The sequence below is a fragment of the Seriola dumerili genome, unplaced genomic scaffold (genome assembly GCF_002260705.1).
Source record: "Seriola dumerili isolate Sdu_G_001 unplaced genomic scaffold, Sdu_1.0 BDQW01000109.1, whole genome shotgun sequence".
Classification (NCBI taxonomy): Eukaryota; Metazoa; Chordata; class Actinopteri; order Carangiformes; family Carangidae; genus Seriola; species Seriola dumerili.
In genome coordinates this window covers 2,230,787-2,248,992 of record NW_019174364.1, presented here as the reverse complement: position 1 = coordinate 2,248,992, position 18,206 = coordinate 2,230,787, and the positions used below count along the sequence as shown (strand labels likewise).

Genomic DNA, 18,206 nt, shown 5'->3' with positions numbered 1-18,206 from the left:
CCACAAATTAAGATTCTTGGTTACAAGATTGATTTCCATAACTGATATCTGCACTTTTAATGCAGAGCCCCTGGACCACCAATGTTAGGAGGATTCATTCTCTTAGGACCTTGAATGTCTGTAAGAAATTTAATACCAATCCATCCAATAGCTGTTGAGATATTTCAGATTGGTCCAGAAGTGGTGGAGCGCCTGACATACTGACTGGCCATCACTGTTATCCCCTAGTATCTAGTATGCTACTATGGCTAATAAATATTGTTACATTGTGCCCTGCATCCAAATATTCACAAATATACTTCAGTTTTTAATATCCCTAACCTTAGATTACTTTCTACATTAACCTGCAAAAGGATAAGAAAACTGAGAAACGGAGAAACCATTTCACATATTTTGTCAATTAAATCAACTAATCAGTTAGTTGAAATTCTGTAATAAAACAGTCCCAGGCCAGTTCCCTGTGATCAAAGCTCTGCTGAAGAATAAGTTTTCTCTCTAACACACAATGAATGAATTTATGTTGCTGATTCCAGGCAGTGAAAGTTTTTCTCAGAACCTTCAGGAAAAGCCCTTTTTTTTCTCCATGTTGGAAGAGCACAGCGGTTATTCATTGTGTCCCAAACATCATTCCACTTACTGATTCTTAGTAAGTTCTGAGAATGTAGTGTGTTCACACAGGACGAGTTAAGTATATTCAGGATATCAGCCTGCAGATATGCGGTGCAGTGGGGTGTTGATTTGAGGAGTGCAGTGCTGACAGATACCGTTGTCCTGCGACCCAGTGAATTATGGAAATTATTCCATTTTTGCACAGATGTGGTGAGATAACTTCAGGAACATCTTGGAAAACAAAAGATAAAATATTACATCTTTCTGAGAATATTTAACAAGCAGCGGCGCTCCAAAGTTGCAGTTAGATTGATGTTTGCTGGCAGTGTCACAGTCTGCTTCCTAGTTCCCCTTGGCCTTCTGTTATCAACCCTCACTCACTTCCCTTTGTCTCCATGTTATCCCTCCCTGCCAGTCTTCACCCACTTGCCAGATGTACACAGACTTTTTTTTCCACTTGCTCACCTGCTCCACATCTATCACTATGTTTCCCTCCTAACTCACACACCTGAACCCAGTTCCCACATCACCCAAGCCGCTTTTTAACCTTGCCATCCATTTCTTTGTTGGCTCACCTGCTTATGTCCCCTTGTGGTTCCTCTGTGTTCCTACTGCTAGCGTGTTTTATCCTGTTGCTTGCCTATTTTTCACTATTTAACTATCTTCCCTTAACATGCCTACCTTTGAGTCTGCATTTGGCTGCTTGCCTGTGCTGCTCCAATTAGCCATGATAGGCAGACTCGTAATGTTCTTAAAATGGTAAGGTATATTAGTATGTAGTGTGGAACTGACACACAGCAAACACATGGCCAGCAATTGCGCAGGTATTTTCATATGTGAAAAAGACTGTATACCAGCAAAAGTTGTTGATTGGTGGTTAATTACTAGATTTTGTAATCAAGTTATAATGATATCTTGTTGTTACAGAAACAATAATAACATGCTTTTCCTGTTTTATATACTTGACATTTGTCATCAAAGGGAGCCCACCTGTGTTTCTTCATGCAAGTACATGTGGGAAATGCATTTCACAATTGTAGTTCCCAAAGTCCAAGCTCTAGTCATTTGGTCAATTAGTTGATTGACATAATAAATCTTCAACTATTTTGGCAGCTGAGTAAATATTTCAGTAAGTTTTTAAAGAAAATAATGATTCCTGCTATTTGAATGTGCATATCAGCTGCTTTTCATCATCTATTTTATGACTTTCTATAGACAAATAATTAATCATTCAATAAAGATATGTAAAATCAGTAATGGAAAATAATCATTAGTTGCAGCCTCAGTCCATAAACATATAGATACTCCACAGATGCAACAACGTTTGATGTTTTAGGTCTTCTTGTATTGGAGCATTTTGTCATGGGAGTAATGTTCTTCTCAAAAATAATCACTCAAACATAAAAATTATGCTCCAGTACACAAAAATAAACCTCAGTGTGAATGAGGCGCTGTGGAGGTTCATACAGTTTGTACCTTTTCATTTTCAAATTCTTGGCAAACTTTCTGCTTACCTCATAAAAGGCTCTCCAGTTACCAAACTAGATCATCCAGATGGACAACATTTTATTATCTCTCTGCTGAACTTCACAAAACTGCCTTTTCATATCATGCACCCCAGGAATTCAATAAATTTCAGGACAACCTTCATTTGGAAATGCTGCCATTGCATCAGGCATTCAAATGCCACATTGAAAAATGTAATGTCTTTAAACAGACATGGTTATGGTTTTGTCCATGGCTATCAGATCCTGTTTTAATTTGCTACATGTGATTGTTGTAAACTGACTGTGTATCTCAGGACTTCTGGTTACATAATTACGAATAAAATAAAAGGTCACAAAAATAATTGTGGTGTTCTCTTCTTCTTCATGAACTAAAAAAACATATTTGTTCAACAGCATTCAGCAGGAATAGATAAAGTCCACAAGACTTCTCAGAAAGAAAAAAAAAGCTCAATTCAGGATTTCTTGGAAAAAGCAAAGATTCAGGTATTTGGGATCAGCAGGCTCTCGTGGATTACGATACAGCATAGCTTCATGTGTTGCTTTGTTTCCAGTCTACCACATGTGTGTGTGTGTGAGAGAGAGAGAGAGAGAGAGAGAGAGAGAGAGAGAGAGAGATTGCTCAGACTGTTGTTGGGAGAAATAGCTTGAAAACTTTCACTGTGATCAGGATGTACAGCAGCTTATATCTGGCCTGATTGTAGTCGCTAATATTAAGATATGAATACCTACATGCAGGAGGGAGAGCTGGTGAGAAAGCGGGACGTATCTCAACAGATCAAACATAATTTAATATTACAGACGGGGTTGAGACGAAAGTAAAACAAACTGTAAGTACAGTGACATTTTCTATGGCCTAACAGTGAGGTTAACCCCTTTTTAGTTTATTGTCACAACAACAACAACTTGTTTTCTCGAGCGTAATTACTCCAACAAACCTCCGAGAAAACCTCTCGCCGTGTTTTTCCACCAGCAGGATCGAGGGAAATCTATATTACTGGAAATAGCCTGTGCGCATTCCTATTATCTTTAATGTCGAGGCGGTGAATTCCCAGAATGAAGGCTCTGTCAGGGCCGCCCGGCGGGGCGGAGTCAAACCCTGCAATTATTCCTGGAAAGCGGATAGGGAGAAGCTGCCGCGCGATTCCAGGGAGCGAGCGCCGGTTCAGCGAAGGCAGGAGCCGCCGGGTGAAACAGGGGGAAAGAGATGGGTGACAAAACGTTTCACGAAATGAAAAAATACACAATGACGAGGCTCGGTACGATTATAACGAGAATTAACAGTAAAAACAAGCCGCCTTCCCTCCAAAGACACTGCTAATAGCCGCACAGTTAGCTTGTCGCAAAGCAAACAACCAGCGGCAGTTGAAGCGGAGTGGGAGTTGGTGCGGCCGGTGTGACGTCAGAGCCGCCGGTGCTGAGAAGAGTTCTCAGAATAGACTTCTAGGAAACGGTAAATTTTAAAAGCCAAGCCTTTACACTCTGTCCTTCACACATTTGGATCCTGCTCTGGTGACAACACACTCCAAACCGCTGCTACAGAGATTTTTCGTTCAGGTTTTAAATTAATTCTGTTTTCCAGTGTTTTACTATTCGTGATATATTCAGTGCTGTTATATAAACTACAGGACCAGACCCTGTGTGGGTACACGGAGCTCTTCGCGTGTTTTTTTATCGCCTATAGGTCTACTTATCAAACCCATGTTAAAGCGTATTATATGTGGAGGTGTTTTTTTTAGCTTAAACTCTATATGTTTTCATCATTTTTTGAAGAAGTAGCAACAACTGGATTTTAGCCCAAAGGATTCAACAAATAGTATGATTCTTTGTGTACCAGGGTGAGTTGGCTTTTCTTTGTCTCTTGGCTTTTCTTTCTCCTCAGTTGTTTTTGTTAAAAACAAAAAACAAATCTATTTGTGAAACTAGTGTGCTCTTAATTAGTGTTCAGTTATTTTCAAAGAGTGTAAATTATAAATGTATTCATAACTCATTCATAACTGCAACGCAAAAGGGAAAGGTCTGTTACACTAATTACAAAAACAAACTTAATTATATCAACAGCTTATTTAAGCAGGAAAGCCTGACTTAGATTTAAAAATATTGTGTCCTGGCTAAGATTGGCAGCTATAACAGACAAGCAGAAAAAAAGACCGTCACCAAATCAGAATTAAATAAAAATGCGATTATATAATCATAAATAAGACTAAATAGTCACATTTTGTGGTTGTCAAGTTCAACAGTGAACTGATCTTAGTGAACATCTTCTCGTTATTATTTAGCAATAATCACTGAACTACAAAGAATATAGGACAGATTCATGCATGGACATGGAGGGATAAAGCCTGCCATGATTATTTAGCTGCAGGTGTGTTTTATTTTATACCATTTGAACCGTATCTTCCATTTTATTTCTAGTCCACCAGCTCTTCTGCCCGGTGCTCTTTCCACTGAAGCCCCACGGGGCATGCGGGCGGGAACTGTACCTCCAACCCCTTGCCTTCAAACCACCCCTCCAATATGGGACCCCGCAAAAGACCTGAAGGCGATTGCCACCAACTTCTGTTATCTAGAAAATTCAGGTACAGTATGAAATGTGTTTCACATTTAAAGCCAGTGAACATCACCAATAAGATTCTTGAAAATCCACAAGCCACTCCAGGCACAGATTGGTATTATTTTCTGCTGTAAGAGTTTAGTTACTGTGAAATAAACATCAAGCAACATACAGGGCTGCAATGCATGTCCAAAGTGACTAATATTTAGGAATCTGTGTGTGTAGGATGGTACTGGGGAGCTATAACTGCAGCTCAGGCCCACGCTGCACTTCAAGAGGCATCTGAAGGAGCCTTTCTGGTACGGGACAGCAGCCACCCCATGTACATGCTGACCCTCTCGGTGAGGACTGCCCGTGGTCCCACCAGTATACGGATCCAGTACAGCGGCGCCCAGTTTTTGCTCGACTCCAGCTCCCCGGCCCGGCCCAGCCTGTCATCCTTCCCCAGTGTGCCCTGCCTGGTGCAGCACTACATGGGACCAGAGAGGAAAGCCGAGGAGGGGAAGGTGGAGGTGGAGTCTCCTTCAAAGCCCTCTCAGCAGACAATTCAGGAGCCGTCTGTGGTATTAAAACTGAAGCGGGCTGTGTACAAGCCCCAGGGCCTCCCCTCCTTACAGCACCTCACACGCCTCGTCATCAACAGACACTCAGACTGCCCAGACCAGCTACCACTCCCGAGGCCTCTGCTGCGTTACATACAGGACTATCCCTTCAAGGTATGAGTGGTCCCTCAAGTTCATTACAGACAAAAGACAAAAAAACATCAAACAGGTCCTTTATGTCTGTAAATGACATTGCTGCTCCAGCAGTTGGAGGCCAGTCCCAAAAAACTGGACACAGGGTCATGTTTTTACTGACGAAACATGTACAAACTCAGTTATTGCTGACGTGTCTGGTTTCAGACTTAATTTGTTATGGACTGGGTGGTGAGGCATCCCAGAAAGAGACGACTTGTGAGAAAACTCCGTACTGTAATCTACACTTATTTTATGACGGATGTGGAAATTGTCCATATCTACTTTATCCTCATCAGTTTTGGATGTGCATACTGTTTCCAAGAAGTACATTGATTCCACTGAAACATAATTTTAAGCCATTTTATTTTTCTCAGTAAAACATTTTTTCTACCTTTTACATGTGTACATTTTTCTATTAAAAAAAACAATTTGAGTCTAACTTGCTGTCCTTTATATCCTTTTCTACTGTCCTGCTTTAAATCCCAGTAAAAAGGGTAAAGAGAGATAAAGAGAGATACTGTCATCATCACCATTATTAACCACCACATGATGACTGCTCATGTGACACTTGTTAGGAAATATTTTTGCCTTCGATCACCTTTGAAACACAAAGACTTTGTGGCCTTTGAGCTTTAAGTGTGTGAGACACACTGATTGTGTGAGGAAGTAAAAGCCACATTGTGCGTGTGTTTTTGCTCAACAATGCATACAGCCTGCATCTGAGTCAGCGAGTGGCCAAGCAAAGGGGAGGACCGTTCATCAGCAGATTCACAGAACTACTGAATGCTTCCTGGGAGGAGGGTGCGATTCTGAGAGGGAGGGTTCTAAGAAAAGCCTCGGTAATTACCTTCAGCTTTGAGCCTGCTTTTGTGCCATCTCGCACACATTTTTTATTGTGGCACACGATGTGATCACAAATGTTACCAGACTGAAAGTGCAACAGTGACATAAAAAGTGGTTTAAGCCTCTGCAAACTGTGAATTTTAAATGATCAAATCCGTGCAGGCGCGTGCTCGGTGGCTCAGTGGGGGTAGGGGAGCTGAGGCTGTGGCAACCTGGGCTAAAGCCAGCGTAATAGGATCTCAGTTTCTCAATCCAGATCCAGTTCAGGTCCTTGTTTGACTTCTCTTTTCTGAAGGATGCAGAATCGGGGCCTAAGAAACAAAAACAAGTCAGTGTCACAGATGCTGAGTTTGGACTTGCGATGTGAAAGAAGCACAAAGCAAGGGTGCACTGAGCTTACATTTGGAAGATTTTATCATTGCAGCCTTTTACTTTAAATCTAATAGACACTAATGGACCTAAAAGATCAACATGAATTCAACTTTAGCATGAAATAACAGCAGGTTAAATGCTGACAAAATGTTTTGATGATGCTCAGGTGACAGACGTAAAGGCTGAGAGGTTTTCTGGACAGACCTGCCGGTGATGTCGTGCCGTGTCTCCACATAATGCAGCTTTTCCACATTCGCCTCCACCCACCGCCGAATGAGCGGGGGGTGTCTGGGGTCCACCTCTAAGTAAAGACGACTGTTCATTCACCGGGAAAAGAACACAAAATGGATTAAAATTTAATTACCAACAAGACGGGACTATGAGATGTAACCTTGAGATGAGAGCAGTGGCACATGTCTGGACCTGTATTCACTGGAAGTCTTTTAAAAAGCTTAACTCATTAAAGAGGCAACACGATACGTGTGTTTTTCAGAACATGCTGTTCTTGTGACAAGCTGCTGCCGCCGTTAGGAATTAAACCCAGGTGTGTGTGTGTATGTGTATGTGTGTGTGTGTGTGTCGGGCAGAGGGGCTCCATACCCATGATCTGACAGAATCTTTGTTGCCAGAGTCAAAATCTGTTTGATCACTTTTAGGCCATCTTCACCTCCATCTAAAGCAGAGTGGTCTTCAAACCTGGGAGCAGCAGACAGCATCCACATGTCACTTAAATACTGCACATCCACTTGATGTTACATATTTCCAAAAAAAAAAAATTTAAAGGACATCTAATGAAAAATTTATTTAATACATTTTATGCATTTTCAAAGGTTTGACTTTGGTTACGCTGAAACAAACATCAAATTTGGTAAGTACAATTACATTTTTTGTCAATAACAGTACATATTTAAACGATAAGTATAACCCCTTAATAAATTCTTTACACCATACTGTAAGGATTTGTTCATGTGTGCAGTGATACATCATTATGAAATGTATAACAACTATGTTACACTACATGTGTTATCAATCATTCCTTAAATGTTTATACACCAGTTATGGATACTTCATTGGATGTGTGGCTGAAACAATTATTCAAATAATTGATTAGTTGATCACTTTAAAATTAACAATTTAGATAATCAATTGATCATTTTAGTAATTTTTCAAGCAAAAATGTAAAACAATTGCTGGTTACAGCTTCTCAAATATGAGGATTCACTGCTTTTTTTGTTTTGTATGATGGTAATCTGAATATCTATATTGAACTGTAGGCCGGACCAGTAAGGATTGTGGGAAATTATATTGGGCATTTTCCACTGTTTGCCAGCATTTTATCGACCAAATGATAAATTGAGAAAAGAAAAAAAAAAAAAAATCGAGAGCAGCAGCCTCACCTGGAGGTTGTAATTGTTGACAAATCCATTAGTGAACACTTTCAAATTGTATTATAGTTTATTATAATGCGTTATAACAATTTATTCAGTGATTACACTGCCTATAAATGTTAACCATGGGGAGGGTAAATAAAATCTTAATTGAGAGAGGCTGTGTGTGTGTTTTAACCACCTAAATATTTCTGGTTCCAACGACGCCATATCCTCTGAGAACAAGTACGGTGGATTACTGACCAAAGCTGAAACAGGGCTACAGAGGCTCAACACACTTTCCACATCTGACAAAACACAAATCAAAACTGTTTATAAGCGTGTATATGTATTTAGATGTGTTATTTAATAATGCAATACACTGCTTTCACTTACCTTTCATGACATCTATATGATAAATGAGTAATCTGTCCTGAAGCCCCAACCTGCAGAGAAAAAACGCAAATCGGATTTCACGCATTACTGCATACGCCCCAATTTTTAAAAAAGAAGAAAAAAAAGCAGTCATTGTAAGTCCTTAACCACAACAAAAGTAAATCAATAAGGACATTTAGGGTTTGTTTTTTTAAGTGCTTAAGTACAATTACCTTAACGCATTCTCCCTTGTTAAATCCACCGCATCCTGGCTTTGATCCAAGGCAATGGCTGTAAGCTGGTGAAAAAGAAACAAACACAGCAATTAAAAACTGCTGCTTACTGTTGGATACAACTACCTCACAGGAAAAAAAAAATCTGTTTGCCTGTTTTCGTGTTTGTCTACATGAGAAAGTTAAGACATGTTCAGGATTTAACGATCTGTTAACAGTGGAGACAGAAAAATAAGCAGACATAGTTAACGTTACGGGAGGAGAGTGTAGTGTATTCTACTACAAAGCCATTTTACTTAGCCATGTGTATCTACTCTACATCTCTAACTAATGATTTTTTTGTCACTACCAATTAGCCTACTGATTTTATTTCTTCGATTAAGCAATTTATCACTTTAAATTGAAAAAATCAACACAAGGCCATTTCAAGTTATAAAAACAATGAAGTCTAAAAATGACTCAAAGAAAGTCAGTGTATTCAGGAAGATTAAAAAAACTGACCACTGATCCAAATACTCCGTACAATAAACAAAGACCTCACCTGAGGCAAACTCTTCAGCAGACTGAGAGAAATAGCACCAGAGCCGCATCCCACTTCTAAAGACGTATGCCGAGTGTCTGCACCCACTCCAGTCCCAGGCTTCATCTCCAGATCAGTGAGCACGAGCTCGACCAACACCTGCACCAAACGCACAGAGAGAACACTGCTCTAGTAATGTGCGAGTGATCAATGGGATTTCAATGTGCACTGAACATACGTCTTTTTTTTTCTCCAACCTCTGTTTCAGGTCTTGGTATGAACACTGGAGGTCTCATCTTCAGTGTCAAATCTCTGAAGTCCCACTCCTCAATCACGTATTGCACAGGCATTCTACAAGAAACACATACATTTATGAGTATTCAGGTTTTTTCAGGCTTTCAATTTCAGGTTAATAGTCATTTCCACACATATGCTTGACATACAGGGAAACAAAGTTCCACATGGAGCTCAGTGCAACATAGAGGAGACATACAAATGTCACACAGTTTTATGGGTGGTTTGAATTAATTATATATGTACATCTATAATCTATATATATAGAAGCTTTATACCTGGAGAGACGTCTAGTGCACAGCTTCCACATCTGCTCTGTTTTTTCTCGGCTGAGAAACTCTGTCAACTTGCCGTGTTCAAGACTTTCTATCTGGATAAAGAAACGGTTTGTAAGAACATTAGGAGATGCTGTTGCAGTTATTCAGACATTACGTCAGGCAATGTAGAATGACCTCAGCAAATTTCAACTCACAGTTTTAGCCCCGAGCAAATGAGCAATAATGTGACGGCTTGAATGGTCAGGCTCTGTCACACCTCTCTCCTCAAAGTATCTCCTCCATAAGTCCATGGCCTGAAGTGCTGTGATCCTGCCTGCAGGTAGGACAGGAGCGCTGCATGCACGTACTGCATGGGAGCCCCAGATTCCCTAAAAAGCATTTCATTTAAGAGAGTTTCTGAATAACCACAAATCAGAACCCTCTGTGCATTCCAGCAGCGGTTTCACAAGCCCTTGTTAAAATTCCCAGACTGGCTCGTTCTCTCGCCATTTAAGTAAAGCTGTGGAGTCCAATGTGAAAACTCGATTTCAGATCAAACCTCAGACACCACCGAATCACATACACTCAAGATACATGTCTCATCGCTTCCTTTGCAGACTGGAGTAGTCTGGGTTACATGAGATTAGTAGATATACACAATCTAATGTTCTCCAGGGGTGTTTCTAAAACTCTGTCCTCAGTGTAATGTACCGTATGAAAATGAATGTTCTGCCACTGACAGGAAAACACAGATCCTTTTTATAATATTTTAAGCCTTTTTTTCAACTGAGCCCACCAGATATTTGTGATAACAGTTGTCATTTTTCCCATACCAAAAATGACATAAGCAATCAATTAATAAAATATGATTTACAGATCAGTCATAAATGAAAATAAGAGTTAGTTGCAGCCTTGCAGGTGAATTTTTAAACCCCCACAATATTAAGAGGGGGATCATACTTATTTCAAACACACTTCAGATATACAGTACCTATCAGAATATACCTTCAGGGTATATTAGTGTGATTATTTGTGATTATTTGATCTAGTGTGTGTGCCTGTGTGTGTGTGTGTGTGTGTGTGTGTGTGTGTGTGTGTGTGTGTGTGTGTGTGTGTGTGTGTGTGTGTGTTCCTCTTAGAGACTGTTCTGGACTGCCAGGCCCATATTCAGTAACACAACCTGCACTATAGATTACTTGATAACAAAGATCTTCAATCCACTCAAATATAAATGCACATCAACAATAAATATAAGTAAAGCATCACTGTGCTTATATGTAGACTGGCTTGTAGTTCAGTTGTCTGCTGCAAAGAATGAACTGGGACAAAGTTCAGTATTGACGGTTATTTTTTTTCGCTTATCAATAATCCATTTGTTCTTAATTTTCATGCTCTCCCCATATTATGTATGTCAGGAGCAACAACAGCCAGTTTAGCTCGATTGTGCTCAGAGCAGTCAGCATTCATGACTCTATGAAAACAACAGACAAATCAATTTGACCAGTTAGTTAGTTACCTTTGGTCCAACACTCCTGCACCCAAAGCATCTGTAACCTGCACTCACTGACCTTGTCCACATGGTTAAAGTAAACAGACAACCTGTCTTCCCATTGTTTTACAGGAAAGTGCTCGTTGTACTCGATGTATCCTTTAAGTATTCTGTCGTCCTGTATGTACACTTTCTAGATTACTTATCGACCTACATGAAATTAAACATTTTAGTCTGACGACACGCTGGTTGATGAGGTTATTAGTTTTTCCTACACATGGCGCAGCTATGCGATACGAAACGTCTCCACATGCGGCGCAGACTGCGCAGCACTGACTCTGGTGAACAGTGTTGCCTTTAAGTACTGTCGAGAGTATTAAACAGTGGTGGAATATACATAAGGACATTCACTAAAGTACTGTAGTACTTGAGAAGTACAAATTTGAGTCACTTGTAAATTATATTTTACTTTATGGGCCTGCTTCCTCTACACTAGAACAGAAATATTGCATATATTTAAAAAATATCATTTTTGAATACAAAAACATATTAGGAGCTCTATTAGATATAATGTGTTGTTACAGAAATAGATTACCCAATTGATAGGGTTAGTGACAACTGTTTTGATAATCATTTAAGTTATCTTTCATGAAAAAATTACAAATATTCCCATATATGAGGATTTTCTGCTTGTTCTTTAAATTGTTTTATAATTTTTATTGATTCGTAATCGTTTTGGGGTTTGGAGTGTTGGTTGGACCAAAGCATTGTGAAGGTTTCATTTTGGGTTCTGGGTATGTGATGTGCATGCGTAGTAATAATCTAATATTATGATACACAGCAGGAGCCATTTTAAGTAACAGTGTTTTTACAGTGTTGTATTAGTACTTTTGCACAAGTAAAAGGTTTCAGTACTTATTCAAGATAGTTTAGTTAATGAACAGCTGATGGTAAAATGCATTTCTTAGCAACCTCAAAGAATTAAAAAATTTCCGAGGATCCCCTGAAGGCATCAGTTAGTTGTTGTCTGGTGTACATGAATGTCTCGAGTATCTTTGTTGAATAGTTCACTATCGAGTCGACATCACTTTTGTTAAGTACACTAACTAATAACACGTTTGCTATGACGTTGTTCAGACGTTAGAGCTGCTAACTGTATTTCACAGGAGCTCACTAGCTCGTTATTAAACGCTAAAGCCGAAGCTAGCAGCTAGCTGTGGCTGCTAAATAACAGCTGAGGCAAAACAGGGAAGGCAGGCAGAGGAGACCATCATCTAAAACTGAAGTAGTTTGGTTAAAGTTTGTATTTTGTCCTTCTGTAAGGCTTCCCTGACCAGAGGGTCTATGATAGGCATGACCACTCGAATAGAGTGTATATTTTTCAGTGAGTTTCACCCTACTCTGGGCCCAAAGATAACATATCAGGTAAGTGTGCAAATAATATGTTTGGTGAAGTGAGATTCAAATTCACAGTTCAACATTTTAACAAGGGTAGCTCTAATAAAATGACCACGATTGTCTTATTAATAATCATAGTTACTGTAATTACCTTTGTGGTTATTCTTATTGTGACACAGTAGTGAAGCTACAGTAATTACATAGTTCAGCATCAGAAGCTATGGGAAACTAAGATGGATATTTTCCACATTTTTTCTGACAAAACGACAAATTGATTAATTGATAAAATATTCTGTAGACTAATAGATCATAAAAATAGTTGTTATATGTAGACCTAGTAACAAGTTGAGGTTTGTAATTAAGTTAGATACATAACCTTATAAGCTTGGATCATATTTGTACTTTCATGTTGTGTGTGATTTAACCTCCAAGTGTTCCTATTCATCATATTCCCAAGAAAAGCATGCATTGTTACCTTTGGACACAAGCAGCAAGACAGATTGTCCTTGTCTAGTCTATGCATCATTGTGATTGAGTGTATATATCAAGGAATTTAAATTAGAATCATTAATCTTATTAATGGTAAACGTGTATTTAATCCTTTATTTATATTTTTGTGGTATTGACCTTGCAAGTGCACAGTCAATAATCTCCTTAGTCTATCTTATAGGATGTCTTGTGTCATGCAGTGTCCCCTCTGTCCTCTCCTGACAGGTCCCAGAGGAATACATTTCACGGGAGCTCTTTGACACAGTTCAGGTTTATATTATCACCAAGCCAGAACTGCAAAACAAATTGATAACAGTGTATGTAATGTACCACTCCACTTCTGTCTTCTTGTCATAATTTGTGGATTTTTTTTTTTTTACCCTTGAGATATGTGTTTATATTTACAAGGGAATGGTGTCCGCTCTTCATATCTATTGTAGCACTGCCATGGGAAAGAAGTTAATCGGGTGTCCTGTATGCATTGAACATAAAAAGTATAGCCGGAACGCCCTCCTGTTTAACCTTGGCCTTGTTTGTGACGCCCAAACCAACACATGTGCCCTCGAGCCAATTGTCAAGAAGCTGTCTGGGTACCTCACTACTCTGGAGGTAGTAAATGATGCATTTTTACATCTGTCCATATCAAATGTGACAAATTTGATAATTGTGTTGTTCCCAGTACTAAGACATCCTAGAGATTAATCTTAAATCTTTTTTGCTTTCTTGTTTTGCAGCTGGAGAGTGGCTTCATTTCCAACGAGGACAGCAAGCAGAAACTTTTACCCATCATGTCGACCTTGTTGGAAGAACTCAATGCTACAGGAGCCTGTACTTTACCAATAGGTATTCTTTCAGTTTTTACTGTGCACATTCCAGTTCTCTTTGTGGCAACAGCTGCTGTAACTGTTTCTTTCACATGAATGCTGACAGTGGTGGCAAAATGCAAATTATGTGTGTTTGCAACAGGAAACGGCCCTGATGTGATGATTAATTGTAATAGTCTGTTGAAGAGGTGCTACTAGAAAAAATCTTGTTCAGCTGTCCTTTTTGTTGAAGCAGCACTGAAGGTTACCGACCAAAAGGGTTCCAAAGTGAAATTTAGAGATGTTTTGGCTGCTAAAGAGACATATAAGTCAAGCACCAAGACACAGCAGCTGTGTGAAGGGGAAATGCATTTTAACACACTTCACAAAAACACTGAGGATTTGTGAGGAGTTTAGCATTGGTTAGGTTATAGTTAACTAGTAGAATTTAGTTTTACTAGTTGATTTACTAGTTAGGTCTCCCAGTTAGATGGGTCATTAGAAGTAATGAAGATCCTTGCATGAAAAATGTATTAATCATATTGACCTGTTAAAATTGCAAACATAATTAGTAACTAGTGCTTTTAATTTATTTTTGAGTGAAACGCTGGTGAAAAGCATAGTAACGGCTTCTAAGAGACAGGAAGTGAGAACTAAAGATAATGGTTTGGCATTTGAAAACCTATTTTTGCTTTAGTGGCAATAGTAGCTATCAGGATAGTTTTTAAATGTCTCTTTTTCTTTTCATTGTCTCTGATTTAGATGCATCTAACACTATACATCTAAAGCTGATCGAGCTGCGAAAGGACCCCCCGATTGTGCAGGAGTATGACGTTCCTGTCTTCACACAGTGTAAAGACCATTTTATCAAATCTCAGTGGGATCTCACCACTCAGCAGGTTGGCACTCTCCCTCAGTAGAACGTGGCTGATATCGAGGAACATTGTGATAAGATAATCAGAAATTCTTAGAACTAATTAAACGTTTGTTATCATCTGTGCAGGGAGTGATATAAACACCTCTATTACATGCAGTGCATTATAGGTGAAAGGAAGGAATTATGTAGGAACAGGAGAAGGAGTCGGGTTTACCGGTACAATAATCTTATTGCTGTAGCAATGAACAGAATTATAGGTACATAATAATGCATATAGAGCTTATTAAACAGGCAGTTCAGGTCATGGAGCTTAGTACAAGCCAGTAATGTTGTACTGTATCTTGCTACAGATCCTGCCCTATATTGATGGATTTAGACACATCCAAAAGATTTCAGCTGAAGCGGATGTGGAGCTGAATCTTGTTCGTATTGCTGTGCAGAATCTATTGTGAGTACATTTCAGTGAATAAAGGGCAACACACACCAGAGGCATCTGACGCACATCAAAACATCCATTATGTTTTCTATACAGTGCAGCAGGCCTGCATATCTGTGGTGACTTGGTGAATGTCACTGTGGGTTGATCCACATTAGGATAAGCCAATATTCTGTTTCTCAGTTTCTTCTGATAGGGCTCAAGTTTTCAGAGAAGCACTGCTTTCACCACATTTTATGGCTTGAAATGATGCAGTACTTCACAGTGCAGCTGGTGTGTGTTGTACTTACGTACGTAGCGTGTCGAAATTTATGTTTCCAAATGAAACTAAAGAGAGATACTCAAAGCCTCCTTTTCTTTCACAGGTATTATGATGTTGTGACCTTGGTTTCGATTTACCAGGTACAAAACCAAACTCGCATTGTAACTTTGTGTCTTAGAATGTGGTGTTATCACTTATGATGGAATAACTGTACTGTTTTTGGAAGAAGAAACTTCTAGAATTAAGACTTACTTTAGCGTGAAAACAGTTGTAAAATTTTGAGAAAAAAATCATTATTGTTAAATAATTTCATAACAGCTGACACACTGTTTTCACCAATTGACTAAAAATAAGTATTAAAATTTTGAAATATTGAAAGATTTTTTCTTCAAATATTGTGACTTTTGTGTGATATTTTTTTGCCTTATCCTTAAACTATTACAAAGTTATTATAAAAATATTATGACTATTTCTTGTAATATTGCTTCTTTAATCCCTAATATTGTTGTAGCTGTTTGAAGGTCTGTGTAGTTTAGTTATTGTCTTGTGCCCTTTTATTCCCACCAGTACTCAAACGTGTACTGCACCACCCCCAAAGTCCAGAGCCTCATAGATGACAAGTCCATTCAGGAGGAGTGCCTCAACTACGTCTCCAAGCAGGGTAAATAAGCGTTGTGATTGGTGAAGTCAAGTATTTATTCCTGTATTGTTTGATGTTCATTGCCCTGTTTTTTTGGGGGGGTTTTTTTCCGTTTGTTTGTCAGGTCAAAAGCGGGCCAGTCTGAGAGACGTGTTCCAGCTGTACTGTGGTCTGAGTCCAGGAACCACAGTGCGAGACCTTTGCTCACGCTACTCACAGCAGCTTCAGAGGGTTGATGAGAGGTCAGCATCACTCACCGTATCAGTTCCTGAAAACACTTGATGGTTCTTGAAAATTTTGGTCAGAGAGAGATTTATTTACAGATGTGTCATATCATGTGTTGCCTTTTAGGAGGCTGATCCAGTTTGGACTGATGAAGTCTCTCATTCGACGGCTGCAGAAATATCCAGTGAAGGTGATCCGTGATGAGAGGAGCAGGCCGCCTCGACTCTATACCGGTTGTCATAGTTATGATGAGATCTGCTGCAAAACAGGCAGGTCACAAAGAAATACCCTTGGAAGTAAACAAGTTTGTTTATAGTCAAATTACATGTGTATTAACTAGGCTGATGTCATGATTTCACAGGGATCAGTTACCAGGAGCTGGACGAACGTTTGGAAAATGATCCCAACATCGTGGTGTGCTGGAAGTGATGTGAACTGAAAAAAAACCAGCTCTGTGCTGAAGACAGCCATCTGACTGAAAGATACCTCAACCAAAGATGCCTTCAGCGAGAGGAACAGTTTTCTTGGAATAAGCAAGCAAATAGATAACATACATTTTTCGATGTTATCTTAATGTTTTTGATTCTAATCTGCTTTTGATCAAGTATTGGGATCAACATCTCGGTCAAGTGAGGAAGGTGATATTTATTAATGTTGTAGAAGGGAAAATATGTGATTAATAAGAGAAATTATAAGACAGTGGAACAAACTGTCCAATCGGTTTAGGCACTCTAGATGTTTAGATTCTTATCCATTGCACCATAACATCAGGGAGGCGTCCTATCAGTCCCACATTCATTCTGCAGCATGACAACGAGCACAGACATACAGCCAGAGTGATAGAGAACTGTCTTCAGAGACAAGAAGAACAGGGAGTCCTGCAACAGATGGTCTAGCCTCCAACACCATGGATTCAGTCTGGGATTATATGAAGAGTCAGAAGACATTGAGACAGCCTAAATCCACAGAGGAACTGAGGCAAGTTTTCCAAGATGCTTGGAACAACCTACCTGCAAAGTCCCTTGAGAAACTGCATGCAATTGTACCATGGAGAAATAGTGCTGTTGTACAAGCAAAGGGTGGTCACACAACATTATTAGGGCTTGAGCACCGTCCAGTGCTATTCATGGCATTATTTTTGAAAACATCCTCACTTTATGTTTAATGCCTAAAGCTTTTGCACAGTACAGTATATCACTAAATAAAAAAAAAAATGCAATAAATGTCTATTCGTATGGTTTATGACACAGTTGCAGTCTTAATTTCTTAGTCAATATAAAAAATTCAATTACATAACCTATATCCCATCATAAAGGGAATCCCCATGTACTCAACACAACAAACCAGATAAAGGATTCTGCTAAAGCTCTCCAGTGCCACATGCCCCTTGACAGGTCCACCATGGCAAATTGATGTTCAGTAGCTAACCAGTATTCTGTAGATAGAGATATAGATATATACCACATATGATAGATTACCATGCTCCATACTTACAACATCGAGAGTTTTACTTTGTATGTAATTTTGCAGCCTCAAAACATGAGCCTCAGAATGAGCACAGGAACAGGCAGATACAGAAGACCTGATGTTATCAGACTGTGGGGAAAATATTTATCATCTAAGCTATATTGTCAACATGTAGGCTATTTTCACTCATGATAACAACTAGCTAAAGCATCAGTAATAATCTAATAATAGTAGTATAATATCCACAGGGACAATTGTTCTGCAGTGAGTACAAATTTATTTTGCCATTACTGCTTTAACAGTGTTGTATTGCTGATTTACTCAAGTAAAGGCAGTGGTGGAGAGTAACTAAGTACATTTACTCAAGTACTGTACTTAAGTACAATAGTGAAGCACTTGCACTTCACTACTTATGCATTTAAATTTTATGCTACTTAAAATTTGTATTTTTCAA

At 39.1% G+C, this 18,206-nt stretch overlaps 3 protein-coding genes across 4 annotated transcripts; 2 read left to right on the top strand and 1 right to left on the bottom strand.

The window, feature by feature from the left end:
• Window positions 1–3,362: 3,362 nt before the first annotated feature.
• Window positions 3,363–5,820, top strand: cish (cytokine inducible SH2 containing protein). Its single transcript, XM_022746862.1, has 3 exons — window positions 3,363–3,952; window positions 4,530–4,693; window positions 4,894–5,820. Exons 1-3 carry the CDS (start codon window positions 3,933–3,935, stop codon window positions 5,388–5,390), a joined length of 681 nt encoding a protein of 226 aa, XP_022602583.1. The 5' UTR covers window positions 3,363–3,932; the 3' UTR covers window positions 5,391–5,820.
• Window positions 5,821–5,969: 149 nt separating this feature from the next.
• On the bottom strand, window positions 5,970–11,462 carry hemk1 (HemK methyltransferase family member 1). 2 transcript variants are annotated; one of them, XM_022746860.1, is made up of 11 exons: window positions 11,183–11,462; window positions 9,882–10,055; window positions 9,688–9,779; window positions 9,373–9,466; window positions 9,137–9,274; window positions 8,596–8,660; window positions 8,384–8,433; window positions 8,190–8,295; window positions 7,221–7,316; window positions 6,825–6,935; window positions 5,970–6,559 (listed from the first exon to the last, which is right to left on the bottom strand). In XM_022746860.1, the coding sequence occupies exons 1-11, from the start codon at window positions 11,243–11,245 to the stop codon at window positions 6,496–6,498; spliced, it is 1,053 nt and encodes a 350-aa protein (XP_022602581.1). In that variant the 5' UTR covers window positions 11,246–11,462; the 3' UTR covers window positions 5,970–6,495. The 2 variants fall into 2 exon arrangements, with proteins under 2 accessions (XP_022602581.1, XP_022602582.1); XM_022746861.1 differs by having other exon boundaries at window positions 8,190–8,223.
• Window positions 11,463–12,099: 637 nt separating this feature from the next.
• Window positions 12,100–17,502, top strand: nprl2 (NPR2 like, GATOR1 complex subunit). Its single transcript, XM_022746811.1, has 11 exons — window positions 12,100–12,580; window positions 13,268–13,359; window positions 13,483–13,651; window positions 13,777–13,885; window positions 14,608–14,744; window positions 15,073–15,170; window positions 15,524–15,560; window positions 15,988–16,081; window positions 16,185–16,302; window positions 16,412–16,554; window positions 16,647–17,502. The coding sequence occupies exons 1-11, from the start codon at window positions 12,500–12,502 to the stop codon at window positions 16,712–16,714; spliced, it is 1,146 nt and encodes a 381-aa protein (XP_022602532.1). The 5' UTR covers window positions 12,100–12,499; the 3' UTR covers window positions 16,715–17,502.
• Window positions 17,503–18,206: the final 704 nt, after the last annotated feature.

What these genes read in the sequence shown, in the direction of transcription:
- nprl2 (XM_022746811.1), top strand. Translation starts at nt 12,500, where the DNA reads ATGATAGGCATGACCACTCGAATAGAGTGTATATTTTTCAGTGAGTTT. An exon ending in GGTACCTCACTACTCTGGAG is followed by an intron (nt 13,652 to 13,776) that starts GTAGTAAATGAT and finishes CTTGTTTTGCAG; the next exon opens with CTGGAGAGTGGCTTCATTTC. An exon ending in TGAGATCTGCTGCAAAACAG is followed by an intron (nt 16,555 to 16,646) that starts GCAGGTCACAAA and finishes ATGATTTCACAG; the next exon opens with GGATCAGTTACCAGGAGCTG.
- hemk1 (XM_022746860.1), bottom strand. Translation starts at nt 11,245, where the DNA reads ATGTGGACAAGGTCAGTGAGTGCAGGTTACAGATGCTTTGGGTGCAGG. An exon ending in TACCAAGACCTGAAACAGAG is followed by an intron (nt 9,275 to 9,372) that starts GTTGGAGAAAAA and finishes CGTTTGGTGCAG; the next exon opens with GTGTTGGTCGAGCTCGTGCT. An exon ending in ACAAGGGAGAATGCGTTAAG is followed by an intron (nt 8,434 to 8,595) that starts GTAATTGTACTT and finishes TTTTCTCTGCAG; the next exon opens with GTTGGGGCTTCAGGACAGAT.
- cish (XM_022746862.1), top strand. Translation starts at nt 3,933, where the DNA reads ATGATTCTTTGTGTACCAGG. An exon ending in ATGATTCTTTGTGTACCAGG is followed by an intron (nt 3,953 to 4,529) that starts GTGAGTTGGCTT and finishes TTTTATTTCTAG; the next exon opens with TCCACCAGCTCTTCTGCCCG. An exon ending in CTGTTATCTAGAAAATTCAG is followed by an intron (nt 4,694 to 4,893) that starts GTACAGTATGAA and finishes CTGTGTGTGTAG; the next exon opens with GATGGTACTGGGGAGCTATA.